Source organism: Dioscorea cayenensis, chromosome 19 (genome assembly GCF_009730915.1).
Source record: "Dioscorea cayenensis subsp. rotundata cultivar TDr96_F1 chromosome 19, TDr96_F1_v2_PseudoChromosome.rev07_lg8_w22 25.fasta, whole genome shotgun sequence".
Classification (NCBI taxonomy): Eukaryota; Viridiplantae; Streptophyta; class Magnoliopsida; order Dioscoreales; family Dioscoreaceae; genus Dioscorea; species Dioscorea cayenensis.
In genome coordinates, this window is record NC_052489.1 from 8,134,028 (window position 1) to 8,152,496 (window position 18,469).

Here is an 18,469-nt window from a genome sequence, read left to right on the forward strand (position 1 = left end):
CCTATATTCACAATATTCTTATCAATATTTACTAACTATCAGTTATTCAAATAATACATAGATATACATACACCATGGTTTTAAAATCTATTTTTAGTTTCAGTTCGCATGAAAAAAAGTAGTATTTAAATGATCTTTTGATTACAGTCACTTTTTTACATTAAAAATCAAGATACCAAAACAATGAAAAATTTTAAATAACTAATAAATAATGGATCTTTTTTTACGAAGGCACTAAAAGTTGGCGACTATTCTCTCTGTCCTCTCCTGCATGGCACAAGGTTTCCTTTCTTAAATATGTGTTACACAGAACTTCAACAAATCAAAATGGTAAAAACAAACTCGTCTTAAACAATCCTTTGGCAAGGCTTTTGTGGGCGCTACGTAATTACTTCAATCTTAAATTCATTGCGCTCCACTTCATCAATCCAATTTTTATAACTTATAAAGTATGTGTCTTCACAATAACTTGCTCAAGCAAATCTCAAAATGAAACAAACCATTCCAATAGAAGACCCTCTAAAATAATAGGATCCATCTGATCCGTCTAAGTTTCTACAAAATGATTTCTCCATAATTACCACTAGCTGTAATATATACACATCAGACTTAAAATTTGCAGTACAATTTTCACTAAGAAAGCAAGCTACTGATGATGTTTACTTAGAACCAGTCTCTCGATTAAAAAGTCGAGCAATGTTCTTTCAAAACAGTATAAATTCACACCAATATTAATAAATAACAAACAAGAAGTCAGTAGACATTTATTCAGTAAGTCAAATGCAAAATGAAGGGACTATGCAAATGGCTTTAAGGACAGGAAGACATAATAGCTATCTACAAGATTCTTACTCGCGCTAAGCATAATCAGAAACATAAATGAATATCAACTTACCTCTGAAAGATCACCAAGAAGGGAAAAAATAGTGTCTAATGCAGAACAGAGAGTGCGTTGTAGACATTCAATCTCCTTAAGCTCATGGTGGCTGCTCAAAGACAAGTTCTGCAAACTTGAGCAAGTAAGCATTGATTTATGGAATACGTGAACAAATATAAACACAAAATCTAGCATCACAAACCTCTGTATCCTCAACCAAATTGCAAAGCACATGACATATGACATTATGAATTGAAGAATCATTCAGTACAATGTCACTAACAATACGACGACATTGTACTGAAACATGTGTTGCTCTTGTGCAGCTTTTCATCAATTCAAACAACTGTAGGGCAATAAATTTCAAATAACATAATCCATGTCATCAAACTATAGAAATCATCAAACGAAATAATGAGCAAATTAAATTTTGCTTCTAAGAATAAACTAACACTTCAATTGCAAAAAAGTAGCATACAAAAACAAGACAAAATTACAAACTTCAATAAGAACAGATAGACTGAAGTACCTTGAATGTTAATTTCAAACAAGAGTACTTATGCTTGTATCTCCAATGTACACAATTAACCAAGACAAATTGAAGAGAAAATACAACAAGAGCAGCAACCATATCATTCTCTGCTCCAGTTTCTAAAAGCTGCAACGTGAAATCAAGAACTGGAATAGGAGATTGACATTATTATCCAAGCACTATGTAAGATAAAATAGTTACAAAAAAGTTAAACAATGTAAAACACGACTTTAAAAAATTTATAAATGTTACAAATTGAAATTTTAAACTATGAATCGGACAATGCATGTAGTCAAAAGCAACCATGAGACCAATTCAATTACCAAGGACAACTTAGAAAATTACTATTTTGAATAAAAGAAACCTAGCAAGGAAGCATCTTATGACAACCTTCATGGAGAATATAAGATTTATAAAATCAACTATCAATTAATGGATTACCACAAGAGATTTTTGCCAATCAAAAGATTACAACTAAATTGTGTGCATATGTCCAACTAGAAATTAAGGAAAAAATAATATAAACAAGATAGAAGAAATTCAAAGTAGGTGAAGTATGCCTGAAGTGGTCAAAGATAAATCCTCCTCGCTCTCAACACAATCAGCCAAGAGCATTCTCGCAAAACCACTTGAAAGCAACCATGAGGCACTGAAAGAAAAATTAAGTTGCCATGTGTTATATTGTCACCTGTTTTGTGCAATGCAACCCAATTGCAACTGGCACACAAAAAAAAAAATTCTACAGCTAGCAGTGAACTTATGACAAAACATGTCCAAATAAATAATGATCATAATGTCAACAATCCAAAATTAAAACTAATAGCTATGGGTTAGCTTCCAAATATTGACATGTGACCAGCAAGAAAGACGTATAATCATCAAATCACCAATAGTAAAGTAATAGCAGTAACAAACAGAAAAACCACACAAACATGAAGATCAAGATACCTTCACGATTTTAACTTCAGTGGATGATGCTATACCTAATCCAGATTATTACACAGGTTCTAAAATGGAATTTCATTACATTACAATACTCAACTTTTGGCAGATGCAAACCTAACATATTATCCAGGCTAGATGCAAACCCAGGATAATTTATTCAAATTTATATTTACCATATTAACTGATGTGGGACTATTAGTTACTCACGTTGCAAACAAACCAAATTCTGGTACCACGTTAGATGCAAACCAAACATATTAGAATATGAATTTGAATAAATAATTAAGGTCACTTTTCCTATTAGCTTAAGCTTTTGGGTTGGAATATGAAATTGAATGAATAATCCTTAAAAGATCAACTTCGCAAAACAAGCCATGAATACCCTTATATTAATCAAAAAGAAGAGATAAGCCACTCCGATGCAGATATATACTAATTCAGGCATGCTGCATAAGATGAAACAAAAACACAGAAGATTTGAGAGGTTTTAAAGCTTTATATCGAATTATATACCATATTAAAAAAAGGACCACATCAGGCCAAATCATAAAACTAAAAAAAAGTAGCAACCGGATAAGAGTTGATAAATCAGTAAAAAAAAAAAATATATACAACATAGCAGCTTATTTCCAATAAAAAAAAGGGAGAACCAACCTTAGAAACAATTTCAATTTATTAAAAGGATAACAGGTAAGCAACACCGCAGACTCACCTTGATGTACCAGCATTTTCTGTTCCAAAAATGTTCATCCTTGCAGCAACATCGATGACATGAGAAGGAGCACTACAGCAGGAGGAAAAAAGTACACAATTACCATCAACTTAAAGTCATCAATTATTTATGAAATAATTATAATATTCAGACGTGCAAAAAAATCAAACAAAAACAACACTCAGTAACAATAATGCAAGATATCAAAAAAGGTAAATCTAATACTAGCCCGGGGGAACTCAATAAAAATGTTAAATTTTCTTTGAAAACAAGATGATAGATGGTAAGATTTGTTTGGTTTGTATGAAAGAGGGGAAAGAAAAGAAAAGAGAAACCAAAAAGAAAACAAAAGAAAATAGAACAGGACAATTAAAAAAAATCCTCTTGTTTCTTTTTTGTTTTTAATATTTTTGTTTCTCATTCTAGTATTTTCTTTTACTTTTGCTATACCTAAAAATGGATAAGCTGAAAGAAAACTAATGAAAACTTGGGCCTATATTTTATTTCAAGATCTATTCTTTTATTTTTTCAAGGCAAACAAATGGGGTAGAAAAGAAAGTGTTATTTCCTCTTACTTTCCTTTCCTTTCCCTCACTTCAACCAAATAACACAGCCTACATAATGAAATTAATCATTTATAAAATCTGATATAAAAAGAACATTATGGACAATCTAAATATTACTTCTAGATCGCTAAACAAGAAGAGAGAGCTACATTTCATCCAATATCATGCACAGATCAACATGTGCTGGCCTATGTGCTATATGTACATTATAATTAAAAGTATCTTTGGTTTTCACAAAACAGGTATAACAGACGACATCAAATGAAATTAATTAACAAAAAATTATAATCCAATGTTGTAGTCAACCTTTTAAGTATATTTTCATTTATTAAACCTCAACTTTTGTCATCTCATCATGCATTCCTCTTTACTTTTGCATGTAATTCTTTTGTATAGCATTCTCTGTATCTAGGGAGATGGTGCTTGAGTAAATGAGGCCCATGAACTAATTGGAAGCTGAAGAAACAGGAAAATGCCAGGCCCAGTAAGGAACATGACCCACCTGTGTAGTAGAGTGGCTGTGGAACATAAAAACAATGGAGGGCAAGCTGGACATAAAAAGGAGAGCTGAAAAAAAAATGAAAAGGAGACCGGAAAGAAAGCTAAGGGAAGAGGAGGAAAGGAGGAAAGAGTTTCCATTGTTCTTGATCTTTTGTAATTTTGATGGAAATGCTTAGATTAAATTTTGTAGTGTGTACTTTTGTCATGAAAAAGTAAAAAACTCTTAGCCTAGGATGGGGTTTAGCCCAAGTTTGTAGACAAATGTTCAAGTTTTGAACTACTCTTTTCTTGTAATGATTTCATGCTTTGATTTGGTTCTAAATTCTTGCAACTTATGGATGTGAAAGCATTTGCTTGTTTACTTTTAGTGATCCAAGTTTGTTGAAAGATGAATCTTGGGTCTTAGACTCTTTAGAACCAAACTAGACATCCTAAGTTGGATTTCTTGAGGCTTTGATAAATTGTCCTATGATTAAAGGTTAATGTAAGCTAACCATCATGAAAATAGAGGTTAGTTTAGGTTGACCTTCCTGTTGTACCTTAAAAGAGGATAGCAAGTATTCTTTTTGACAATTGCCTTCAAAGTGATTCCTTAAATTCAAGAGAGATTCAAAGCTTACATTCCACTAAACCTTGAGGTGAACCCCATCTTAGGGATTGAAATTTCAGAAATTTTCCTCCTAGTTAATTCTCTTTTGTTTTTAAATAGCTGCAACCTTCTTTACTTCAATTTCCAATTTCACCATTCCACAATCTTATTTTATTTATTTATTTATTTTGCCTAGCTAACCTTTAATAGCACTTGATTGGTATTCAACACCATCGACTCTATGGGATTGATATCTAAAATACTACTTGGCAAAACCATACGGTTGTGGTTATGCAACACCCACCCACCATATTAGCAACAAAGTTTCCAGTATCTAAAGTAACTTTTCACTAGTACATCAAAGAAATACATCAAATGGTGACAACAGGAAAGAAAACATCATTAACAGAATGAACACATGTAGAATAGACATAAGTGTGCAAATCTTCATAGAAATTAGTTATAAATTATGGGGATTTATTTATCCTATTATAGTAGGCTGAATAAAGGAGAATCCGGATTCATTGACCAGATTTTCTATATTAATGTAGTTTCTTATTTTAGTGAGAAGATTTTTAATTTGGTTTAAATCTTTCCAGTTTTGTGGCTGGTGTATTGAGCACTTCCTTTCTGTACAACAACTCTTCATCAATAAAACAATGAAGAATATTTTCTCAAAAGTCCTCATGGTATCAGACTCTTTTGATTTTCTCCAGTGCCGCCTTCTAGGCTTATCTTTGACCGTTCTCATTCTTTTCCGGCATCTTCTTCATCATCCTATCCAAAATCAAATTTCTGAAACTCTCCATGACAATACGGAATGGCTGCAGAGAGACAATCCTCCTCATCTGAGATTTCATCCAATCCAGGACCTTTATCAATTAGAGCCAATCCAGGGGTAACCGAATCTTCCTCTATTTTAATTATCAGCCATAAGTTTAATGGGCATAATTACCTTCAATGGTCTCAATCGGTGATGATGTACATCTGTGGGAAAGGCAAGGATGACTATCTCACAGGAGAGATCACCATTCCAAGGAAAGATGACCCAAATTTCAGGCATTGAAAGACTACAAATTACATGATAATGTCATGGCTAATCAACTCCATGAATAATGACATTGGAGAGAATTTTTTGCTCTTTCAAACTGCTAAAAGAAATTTGGGATGCAACGAAGGAAATGTACTCAAACACAGAGAATACTGCAGAATTGTTTGAAATTGAAGCCCAACTACACGACCCAATATTTCAACTGTCTTTCTAATCTTTGGCAACAACTTGATATGTTTGAGAGACATGATTGGAAGTGTTCTGAAGATGTTGCATTATTTCGAAAAATTGTGGAACAGAAGTGGACATTTAAATTCTGCTTGGCCTCAACAAAAATATGGATGAAATTAGAGGAAGAGTCATGGGAATAAAACCTCTTCCAAGTCCCCGAGAGGCATTTTCCGAAGTCAGGAAGGAGGAGAGCAGGAAAAAGGTCATGATGGGGCCTTGCACTTCGAATCCAACTATGGAAGGATCTGCATTTGCCACTCGTGGACCACCGTTCAGCAGCAATGACAACCAACAACGAAAAGGGCGACCATGGTGTGACCACTGTCAAAAACCAAGGCACTTACAGGAAACATGTTGGAAATTACACGAAAAACCAACCAGTTAGAAGCCATCCAGACCTGCAAAACGCCGTGCCAATATCGCTGCCACAACTAAAGACAATTCCTCAGAAGCCAGCCCCTTCACCAAGGAACAACTTGAGATGCTAGAAAAATTGTTCAACAAAAATGTAGTAACCCAGAGTAATACCCCTGTCTCTGGATCGGCTATGCTGGCTCACAAAGGTAAATTTTCCAATGCTCTTATTGCCAATAAACTACAGTCCAAGCCTTGGATCATCGACTCAGGAGCATCTGATCACATGACTGGAGATGTCAACTTATTCCATCAGTATAATTCATGCCGAGAAAACTACACTGTCCATATTGCTGATAGGTCTTTGTCAAAAGTTGAGGGAACTGGTTCCATTAAATTATCAAAGGATTTGACCATATATTCTGTGCTTTATGTTCCTAAGTTGGATTGTAATTTACTATCTGTTAGTAAATTAACTCGTGATCTCAATTATGTGACCAAGTTTATTCCAATCTTGTGTGAATTTCAGGATCTAGTTTCGGAGAAGACGATTGGCAGTGCTGAGATGTGCTCTGGGCTTTACCTACTCAAAGACCAACCTTCTCTTGACAGACAAACTCAAAATGCAAATTGTGTCTTTCAAGAGTCAGTCAATTTCTTTTCCAAATTCTCATGTCAATAAAAATAATGATATTATGTTATGACATTACCGCCTTGGCCATCCAAATTTTAGGGACCTTGAAAACCTATTTCCTTCCATGTTTATCAATACAAATTCAAAGTTTTCCAATTGTGAAATTTGTCAATTAGCCAAACATACTCGTATAAAGTATCCTAGTCTATCATATAAACAGTCTCAACCTTTTGCCATGATTCATAGTGATGTATAGGGTCCCTCAAGAATAAAAAATATCACAGGAGCTCGGTGGTTTGTATCCTTCATAGATGATCATACTAGAATGACTTGGATATTCCTAATGAAAGAAAAGGCTGAAGTGGGTCAAATATTCCAAAACTTTAACACTATGATTCAAACTCAATTCCATACCAAAATTCAAATCTTGAAAACTGATAATGCCAAAGAATACTTCAACTCAGTTCTAGACTGTATCTCCAAAATCAGGGGATAATCCACCTAAGCTCTTGTGTTGACACCCTACAACAAAATGAAGTGGCTGAGAGGAAAAATAGACACTTATTGGAGGTAGCCCGGTCCCTTATGTTCTCCACACATGTACCTAAACAATTTTGGGGGGAAGCAATCCTCACTGCCACCTATCTTATTAACCGAATGCCCTCGCTAACACTCAAGTTCCAAACTCTATGCAATGTTTTCCTTCTAACTTTCCCAACCACCAAACTCATTTCTCTTTTAGATCCTAAAGTCTTCGGATGTACAGCCTTTGTCCACATCCATCCACAAAATCGAAGCAAGTTAGATCCTAGATCCATCAAATGTGTTTTTCTAGGCTACTCCTCACATCAAAAGGGATATAAATGCTATTCTCCTGTTTTTAAGAAGTTTTTTCATTCCATGAATGTAACCTTCTTTGAACATCAACCCTATTATCCCAAACCTTCAATTCAAGGGGAGAACGTAAATAAATATCAGTTTTGGGATGACTATAACAATCATGGCAATCACAACCCACAGGGAGAAAGTTTAATTCCTATGCCATCACCAGATATTTCATTACCAAAGCTTTCTCTTCCTAGTCAACCTCCACAAAATCCACAAGTTGCAAACAAAGAGTTCCGTGTCTATACCAGGAGAACAAGGTCTGAGAGACAGATGGAGTGCAGAGAACCTCTCACTCTATACCAAGAATCAGAGCCAACACCTAATCCTACTGAAATTCTTCCAGGTATGGACAACTCTAGTCTTGAAGAAAATTTCAACAAAACTGATGATTTAGACTTACCAATTGCCTTGAGAAAGGGTACCAGGTCATGCATTATCCATCCTATTTGCAACTTTGTATCATACGACAGTTTATCTCCATCATTCCAAGCATTTGTCTCTTCACTCGACAACATATAGATCCCTCACTCTATCCAAGAGGCTCTTAATGATCCAACCTGGAAAAATGCCGTTAATGAAGAAGTCAATGCATTGGAAATATATGGTACATCGGTGTTCTCAGATCTTCCTAATGGAATAAAACCAATTGGGTATAAATGGATCTTTACAATTAAACACAATGCAGATGGAAGCATTGAAAGATTGAAAGCTCGACTTGTAGCAAAGGGATATACACAGTCTTATGGCATAGACTACCACGAAACATTCGCCCCAGTTGCCAAGCTCAATACAATAAGAACCTTGCTTTCTCTTGCTGTGAATAAAGAATGGCCATTACATCAATTGGATGTTAAAAATGCTTTCCTAAATGGTGATTTGGAAGAGGATGTGTATACGGAGATTCCACAGGGACTACAAACAAAGTCAACTCGCAACAAAGTTTGCAAATTAAGGAAATCTTTGTATGGTTTGAAACAGTCACCACGTGCATGGTTTGGTAAGTTTGTAAAGTCAATGGTGAAACTTGGTTATTCCCAATGTCATGCAAATCATACCCTGTTTGTGAAGTTTACTCCAAGCAGATAAGGAGCCAATCTAATTGTGTACGTGGATGACATTATTTTGATCGGTGATTATGATGATGAACTTGAGAAGATAAAGAAATCATTAGCCAAGGAGTTTGTGATCAAAGATCTTGGCCAACTCAGATATATTCTCGACATGGAGGTAGCTCGATCTAAAAATGGAATATTTGTGTATCAACGCAAATATGTCCTAGATTTTTCTCAAAGAGACGGGAATGTTGGGTTGCAAACCTGTAGACACTCCTATGGATCCTACAAAAAAGATTGGAAAAGCTGATAATAGTACACCTGTGGACAGGGGGAGATATCAAAGATTGGTTGGTCAACTCATTTACCTATCACATACTCGGCCTGACATCGGATTTCCTGTAAGTGTTGTGAGCCAATACATGAATAATCCAACAGCAGAACATATGGAGGCAATAAACCGCATTTTGAGATATCTAAAGATGACTCCAGGGAAAGGAATATTGTTTAAAAAGTGCAATAACAATGAGATTAAGGTCTTCTCAAATGGCGACTGGGCAGGAGATATTTCAAACAAACGCTCAACTACAGGATATTGCTCATATGTGTGGGGAAACCTTGTGACATGGAGGAGAAAAAAACAATCAGTAGTTTCAAGAAGCAGTGCAGAGGCAGAATTCAGAGCTTTGGCTCTCGGGATTTGTGAGGGAATGTAGATTCAAAGATTGCTCAATGAGTTGGGAATTAATGGCAAGGAACCAATCAAGTTGTTTTGTGATAATCAAGCAGCTATTAGCATTGCAAAGAATCCTGTACATTATGACAGGACCAAACATATTGAGATAGACCGCCACTTTATTTCTGAGAAGATTGGAAGTTCAATTGTCCAACTTATATACACACCTACTAAATCCCAAACTGCAAACATTCTTACCAAAGCTTTCCCAAGAACTACCTTTGAAGATTTGAGTTGCAAGCTGTGCATGTATAATATTTACAACACAGCTTGAGGGGAAGTGTGGAAATCTTCATAGAAATTAGTTATAAATTATGGGGATTTATTTTTCCTATTATAGTAGGCTAAATAAAGGAGAATCTGGATTCATTGACCAGATTTTCTATATTAATGTAATTTCCTATTTTAGTGGGTAGATTTTCTGATTTAGTTTAAATCTTTCAAGTTTTGTGGCAGGTGTATTGAGCAGCCACTTCCTTTATGTACAAAAACTCTTCATCAATAAAACAATGAAGAATATTTTCTCAAAAGTCCTCAATAAGCATTACAGAGGGTGAAATTCATGTAACAAAAATATCTTCATCTTAAGAACAACCACAAAAATGTTAGAAGTACATGTAAAACAAGCAAGTTCAGTAGATATTTCATTAACTCCAAAAACTGAGATTATGTGGATCAGGACCTATGGCTTACCACTTCAACATGAGAGCCAGGATCTTGATACAAATGGAAACTAAAGTTGCATTACTGACATCATGAGATAAATTGAGGATTAAACTACAAATGATCTCCACCATATCAGCCCTGGAAGATAGAAGAAGTTAACAAATTTTCAATATATCGTTAGCAAATATCTTTGCAACTTATTCCAACCATATATATACCTAAGGTTATTTGCCAGATTTCCACCAAGCTGCCCAACTTCAGAAGGATATAACTTCTCGATATTAAGCAAAGCAAAAGTGATCACCTAAATCACATACAAACATAATATAATAAGTACTTATTAATATATAAAAGGGCCTGTTACTTGGAAAGTTAACAAGCGGTGAGTGGAAAATGAAGAAATTGAAGATTTGCAAAATCAACACTTTAGATAAGTATCTGATCAACACAAAGCAAAAAAGTTACAATACAAAGCACCACCCCAAGGTGGAGAGTTTCTAAACCATCTCTCCAAAGTTCTGGATTTAGTTGTTGCACAGACAGTAACTTTAATTAGCCTTAAAATAGTACATATGATTTTATTTCCAGAAAAATCTAAATGAAGGACTTTAAAATTTCTTTTCATATTGGCAGTGCAGAGCATTGCTGTAAAAGAATCTCAATACACATGCCATCAGCAATTTTGGTATAGACGATAGAGGGAGACAGCGATGCAAATGATACTTGTTTGTTGAAATAAAAGCCACTTTTAGATTAGCAGAAGAAAAAATATTTATTGAGCCAAACATGATGGAAATCATGTGTTATTGTTGGTTTTGCATTTGATCGTTATTTGAAGCCTAGTTGATGAAACAGTTCATGTGACAAGCATGAGTACCAAGTTCAGTTGAGATATTGGGTCTTATTTCATCTTAGTTTAATTTTATATTAATTTAATTATTAGCTTTAACTGTGAGTTTCTGGCGTTATGGAGTAATTATGATGGAGTTTATATTATTTCTATTAAATAAAAAAGTATATTTTGAACCTCATTGCTTTAGTTTTGCTTATATGGCATTCAAGTGGTTCTTCATTAATGATACACTCAAATAAAATATATATATATAAATATACATATACATATACATATATAATAAGATCTAACTTTAATATAAGATAATAATGATATTAATTACATCAAAAGATTGTTTTAAGACTCATGGGATTGCAGTTTGACACATTCTTCCTAAAATCTATACCAAATATAACTAATTAAAAATCATCATCATACTCAAATTCTATATCTATGTTTCCATCTTCACTTCCATTTTCTCCATAATTATAGTCTTCTAGATCCTACTCTTTATTAACAACTTCCACTTCGACAACAAAAACTCTTGATCTAGAGTTTGATTACGATCTAGTTACTGTTGATGGTTCTCCAACCCCTGCAGCACTGCTATTGCGCCCCATGGCAACTCACCATTATTAAATACCAATTCATCTTCTCCATCATCTGAAGCTACACCCATCTTTCCTATCAACCATTCATAACTTTCATCAATGTCTGCTAATGAAATCCGATTAGTAACATCCTATCTTTCTTTCAGCTTTTGGTTGTATTTCACATAAATTAGATAGTTCAAATATTATTGTTCTAGTTGACTCCTCCTTTTTGTGTGTATATGCACAATTACTTAGGAAATAGTAATGTACCTATTATAAGAGAATCACTGCTTTTTAAGTCATTTATGAAGTTTAAAATAAGATTTTGATTTTTAAAGCATAATAAATTAATTTTTCAAATACAAATCGAAAACCCAACAGACTCTTCAATGAGGTGCACCTTTTTTGCGCCTTGAACCTCGGACAAAGGTGCAAAAAAGCGCCAAAAGCATGAGCCTTATCAAAGGCGCCTCGCCTGAAGGGCATAGAGGCGCTATATCAATTTTGTATGGTGCCTTTGAGCCAACTTAACAACACTGCACTTTACATGAAACAACAACAGACTGGCATCTGTCTTGGTTATAAATCTCATGGAAATCCTTTCCAGCTCCTAGTCAATGCTTAAAGTAATCCCTGAAAATATTAATATGGCTCAAAAAGGTTATAAAAGAGAAATCTTGAAAAATAGCAACATTCTTCAAACATAGCTTTTGCGAAGGACTTATACCACTTTAACTACCATGATTGTGAGTATCAAATGTGCAGCTAGAAATATAGGCTCAGCAATGTGAAGGCCAAGAATAAATAAAACCCCAGAATGATAAGGTCATATACAGAATTAAAGGAAAAACTCAGACATATAGCACATAAAGCATGAATGCTCAGATTAGGAGCAAAGCATGAAGAAACTTATGTGTGGTGTAGAACCAGTTCACCAAAGCAGTCGGTTAAGGTTCATGACTTTATTTAAAATGGGCCTTAAACTATTTTCAGGCCCAAAAGATTTAACAAACAATGAAATAAAACCTAAAACATTAACTAGGAGGAAAGGGGGGTGCTTTCCAAGGATATATATGCTGGCATTGTTTATGGCATCAATCATATGGAAATGTTTTACAGCAAGATCTCCTATCACACTTGAGAAAAGAAAGGAGAATATAACCACTTGATTACAATGCAAATGCATTGTACAGCAACTCCTTAAAAACTCAGAATAAAGAGAAGAAGCTCCAGCTCAATCAACAAAGGGAAACTTTTTGAGGAAGAAACAATCTACAAATTTAGGTTCAGATGAAATCATTTCAAAGAAGGCAGCAAAGAGGCAGAAATTTTATGTTAAGTATTGGTTCAAGGTAGATTATACACTATGGGAATCAATACTACAACACCCATGTATACCAATCAAGAAAGATAACAATTATGAGGAAAAACAGCAGAAAGTGTCAAACAAACAGTTAGTGAACTAAGTTGATGACAATTTGAACGAAACGAATCACTCTTAAAAGAAGTGATAAAGATGTTGGAAGTTTGAGCTTAAGACTTGGAGGATTAAAGGAGAAAAACAGAACAAGGATAGTTTGCTGGGAAAAGATAGTAATTCATTAATCTAACTTCAGCTTAAATACAACAAAAACCACTGACTGATAGAAAGAAATACATGGACATGATTTGACACAACTATATCCTAAAAACCAGCCACAAAACAAGCCACTACACAACTCTCAAAAAAACTGAACAGAAAACAACTGGAAACAAGGAAGAACATTGACTTATTGGTAAAGCTAAAGTCTTACAGTAACTGAAGCATACATTAACACTCCTCCTTGCTTTAGTTGCTGCAAATGCCAAGCTTATCCCTTAAGAACTCAAACTTGCTTCTTGGTAGAGGTTTGGTGAACAAATCTGCTAACTGAAGATCAGTTCTGCAATACTTTAGACTAACAGACCCTTCTTTTTGCACTTCTCTAAGAAAGAACATCTTGATGTTAAAATGCTTGGTTTTCCCATGAAAAACAGGATTGTTGGAGATAGAAATTGCAGCCTGATTGTCCACAAACACCTCAGTGCATCCTTCTTGCTTCAAATTCAGATCAATCAGCACTTTCCTTAGCCATAAAGCTTGATTTGCAGCAGCTGTAGCTGCAATAAACTCAGCTTCTGCTGTGGATTGTGCAACTATTTCTTGCTTTTTACAACACCAGGAAAACACACCTGATCCAAGATTAAAACAGTAACCTGAAGTGCTCTTCATATCATCAGCAGATCCAGCCCAATCACTGTCTGAATACCCATGCAAATAACACTCCTGGCTTGCATTATACTTTATGCCAAAATTTAGTGTTCCCTTAACATATCTCATGATCCTTTTTGCAGCTCTAAGATGCGTTTCAGTTGCACAATTTGTAAATCTAGACAATAGACTTACAGCATGCAAAATATCGGGCCTAGTTGCTGTCAAGTACATGAGACAACCAACCAAGCTTTTGTAGAGGACTGCATCAATTCTTTCAGCTTCATCAAGCTTGCTCAGCTTTTCCTTCTGACACATAGGAGTAGCCATGCTCTTGCATTCCTCCATTCTGAACTTCTTTAAGATCTCCTTTGCGTACTTCTTTTGACATATGAAGATCTCGTTCTTTTTTTGCTTGATCTCCAATCCAAGGAAATAAGTCATTTCACCCAGATTTGTCATCTCAAAGGAACTTTGCACATCCCTTTCAAATTCCTCAACAAGCTCAACATTGCTTCCTGTAATCAGCAGATCATCAACATATAGAGATATCACAACAAAATTAATTTCATCACCTTTGATATAAAGAGTTGTTTCACTTAGACTTTTTTTTAAACCCAACTCCATCAAATGCTCATCAATTTTGCTGTACCAGGCCCTTGGAGCTTGCTTCAAGCCATATAAGGCCTTCTTGAGTAAATAGACTTCATTTTCATGCCCTTTAACAACAAATCCTTCAGGCTGCTCGACATAAATCTCCTCCTCGAGAATACCATTCAGAAATGCAGATTTGACATCTAGTTGGTACACTTTCCAGCCCTTTTGTGCAGCAATAGCAAGTAGCAATCTTATGGTATCCAATCTAGCTACAGGAGCAAATGTATCAAAAAAATCGACACCAAAGATCTGAGCATACCCTTTGACAACAAGCCTTGCTTTGTGCTTGTTAATGGAGCCATCCGCATTCAGTTTAGTTCTGAACACCCACTTCATTCCTATTACTTTTCTTTCCTTTGGCCTCTTCACAAGCTTCCAGGTCTGATTTCTTTCAATCATGGTAAGCTCCTCCTTCATTGCAGCTCTCCATTTTGGATCCTTTTTAGCTTCCCAAAAATCTGCAGGTTCAAGGATTGCAACATTGCAACTCTGATAAATGTCAGAGAGCAATCTTGTGCCTCTTACAGGTTCATCATCCACCAACTCTTCTTCGTTCAACTGAGGAGATGTAGTTGGTTCTGCTTTTGCCCAATTCCATTTGTCATTCTCCATGAAATGCACATCTCTACTTATCAGAATTTTCCTAGTATGAGGCTGGAAAATTTTGTAAGCCTTTGTGACTGTGCTATATCCCACAAAGATTGCAGCTTCCGCCTTCTTATCAAGCTTATCTCTCTTAATCTGTGGCACATAAGCAAAACACAAACACCCAAATACTTTGAGGTTTTTTAAAGAAGGTTTGTAACCATACCAAGCCTCAAAGGGTGTCTTTTCTTCCATTGCCTTGGTTGGTAGCCTATTGAGCAAAAAAACAGCAGTGTTTGCAGCCTCTGCCCAATATTCCTTTGGCAAGTCTTTCTCATGAAGCATGCATCTGGCCATCTCCATAATTGTTCGATTCTTTCTCTCACTAACTCCATTTTGTTGAGGAGTATATGGAGCTGTGAATTGATGTTCAATTCCTGCTTCCTCACAAAACAGGTTGAACTTATCAGAGTTGTACTCCTTGCCATTATCTGACCTTAAGGCCTGAATTTTGCATCCACTTTGAGTTTCTATCCACTGCTTGAACCTCCAGAATACACCAGCAACTTCTGATTTGAACCTGAGAAAATAAATCCAACACATTCGAGTATAGTCAGTCAATGAAGACTATATAATACTTACTCCCATTGAGTGAAGGAGTTACGTGAGGTCCGACCCAAGTGCGTGTGGATTAATCTCAACCTTTCAGTAGCTCTCCAGGTTGCTTGCTTGAAAGGAAGTCTTGCTTGCTTCCCAAACTGACAAGCCTTGCGATGCACGTAACTCGACTTCTAAGTGAGGTAGCCCTTGAACCAATTTCTTCTTTTGCATATTCAGCACTGCAACATGATGGAAATGGCCAAGCCGTTTGTGCCAGATTTCAGCCTGCATCTTTTTTGTAAAAAAATGCTTTGCTTTCCTCCTCCAAAGGATCTAACTCAAAGCTCTTCCCTTTCATATTTACTTTGAATACATCGTTACCATCCCGAATCTTTGATTAAGCAACGCTTGCCCTCAAAGATCACTTTGAAACCTCTTTCAAGTAGTTGACCAACACTCGATGAAATTCGATTGATATCGTGTACAAATAACACATCTTTGATTAATTTTGTACCTAAGAAACTCTCAACTGCCACAATTCCTTTTCCTTTGACAGCAAGGTACTCTCCATTGCCAATTTTCACCTTGGAGATATATGATGTGTCCAGCTCCTGAAGAGATCTCTATCAAAGGTCATGTGGTTGGTGCAGCCACTATCCACAAGCCATTTCCCACTTTCATTAGAACTATTTGTTGCAAAACAAGTTGCCACAAAAAGTTGCTCTTCCTCTTCCTGATCTGCAACTTGAGCCACATTTCTCGTTGAAGGTTGACTTGAGTCACATTTCTCTGCTGCATATTGCTCTTACAAATCTTCTGGTGGTGCCCCATCTTTTGACATTTTTCACACGCTGCGTCGGCCTTCTCCGACGATCCGAAGGGTGCATGACCCTTCTTTCCACAATGCCTACAAGGAGGAAAAATCATATTCGATTCTCCATTAGTGTTTGGAGAATCGAACTTGTACATTCTTTCTTGCTTTTTCCGGATCTTCTTTCCTTTTTCCAACTTGGCTTGATTGGACTCTTGCGGTAATGCCCTTCTATTGATCCTTCATTCCTCATGAGTCTTCTCCTGCTCCTGCGCTGTAAGGCAATCAACAACTCTGCTAGACTGACTTTCGACAAGTCTTTAGTATTCTCTAAAGAGGAGATTGTGGCTTCAAATCTTTCAGGAATAGTTACAAGAACCTTCTGAACCAATCTAGAATCAGGAAATTCAGTGCCAAGTAATCTTACTTTGTTGGCAATGCTGAGTAATCTGTTGGAATACTCTTTGATAGTCTCTGAATCCTTCATCTTCATCAATTCAAATTCCCTGATCAGATTGAGAACTTGCATCCCTTTGATTCTTTCATCTCCTTCATATTCACTTTTTGAGGAAATTCCGGACTTTGAATGCAGATTTCTTGGTCATGATCCCGACAAAGATTTACGGTGACACTGCAGAAAACAAGTATAGCTCTAGCCTTCGACTTCCTTGCCTTCTTCTCCTTATGATTCTTGATCTGTGCCAGTGTTGGGTTTCTTTGGCAATTCGGGGAACATCATACTCCTCCTCAACAGCTTCCCAGAGATCATTTGCTTCCAAATAAGCTTCCATTCTAGCAGCCCAAACATGGTAATTTTTACCATTAAAGGCAGTGGTGCCAATGATGAGAAGGGTGTTTCGGAATCCATGGAAAAAGAAAGGTGTTTAGATGGGTTTCTCTTACTCACAGGTCCCTCAAGAAGACAGCTCTGGTACCAATTTGTTGGAAGTTTGAGCTTAAGACTTGGAGGATTAAAGGAGAAAAACAGAACAAGGATAGTTTGCTGGGAAAAGATAGTAATTCATTAATCTAACTTCAGCTTAAATACAACAAAAACCACTGACTGATAGAAAGAAATACATGGACATGATTTGACACAACTATATCCTAAAAACCAGCCACAAAACAAGCCACTACACAACTCTCAAAAAAACTAAACAGAAAACAACTGGAAACAAGGAAGAACATTGACTTATTGGTAAAGCTAAAGTCTTACAGTAACTGAAGCATACATTAACAAAAGATCTGGAGAAAAAGCGGAGTGACCATAATATTCAAGAAAGTTGGAGGAAAAGGTCAATGAAACCAATGAATATATCCAGATACCATTTGAAATAGTTTTAAGAATTGGGAGTGAAAAGAAACCCATTCAACAAGAGGTAATAGATGACCAACCCAACCAACTCTCATCTTGTCCAAAACCGGAAAGTTACCCACATACTATATGGTATATGTGGTGACTTTTCCTCTTTGTTAATCGCTTTTTGATTGATTTCCTTGCCCCAGAAAATACCAGCACAAAAGTAAAACCATTATTCTTGCATTTCCAACATAAATGTTAGAATAAGTTGGAAGACAAGTAGCTTAGGAAAAAAAATCATAAAATAAAAAATATATATTTATATATATAAACTTTGGAGTAAGGGAATCTTGATTCTAGCAGCTAAATTGATACCTGCCTATCTCTAAAATCTTAATTCTGCCTTCATGCATCAAAACTTAAGTAACCATGCATGACAAGCATTGAAGAAATATCCAACGATTAAAAGAAGCAAAGCATAGATAGTTAATGGAGCAATTATATAAAATGCTATGTAATCAATGAAG

The 18,469-nt window shown here is 35.7% G+C and overlaps 1 protein-coding gene across 1 annotated transcript in view; it reads right to left on the reverse strand.

Annotated features, from left to right (window-relative positions):
- Positions 1-18,469, reverse strand: part of LOC120284024 — a 56,016-nt gene that overhangs the window by 22,020 nt on the left and 15,527 nt on the right. The window contains exons 9-15 of the mRNA XM_039290849.1: positions 10,553-10,638; positions 10,362-10,472; positions 3,067-3,138; positions 1,970-2,058; positions 1,407-1,555; positions 1,080-1,223; positions 896-1,003 (exon numbers count right to left, since the gene is read on the reverse strand). Of these exons, the coding sequence (XP_039146783.1) occupies positions 896-1,003; positions 1,080-1,223; positions 1,407-1,555; positions 1,970-2,058; positions 3,067-3,138; positions 10,362-10,472; positions 10,553-10,638 (759 nt within the window). The remainder of the gene's footprint in view (positions 1-895; positions 1,004-1,079; positions 1,224-1,406; positions 1,556-1,969; positions 2,059-3,066; positions 3,139-10,361; positions 10,473-10,552; positions 10,639-18,469) is intronic.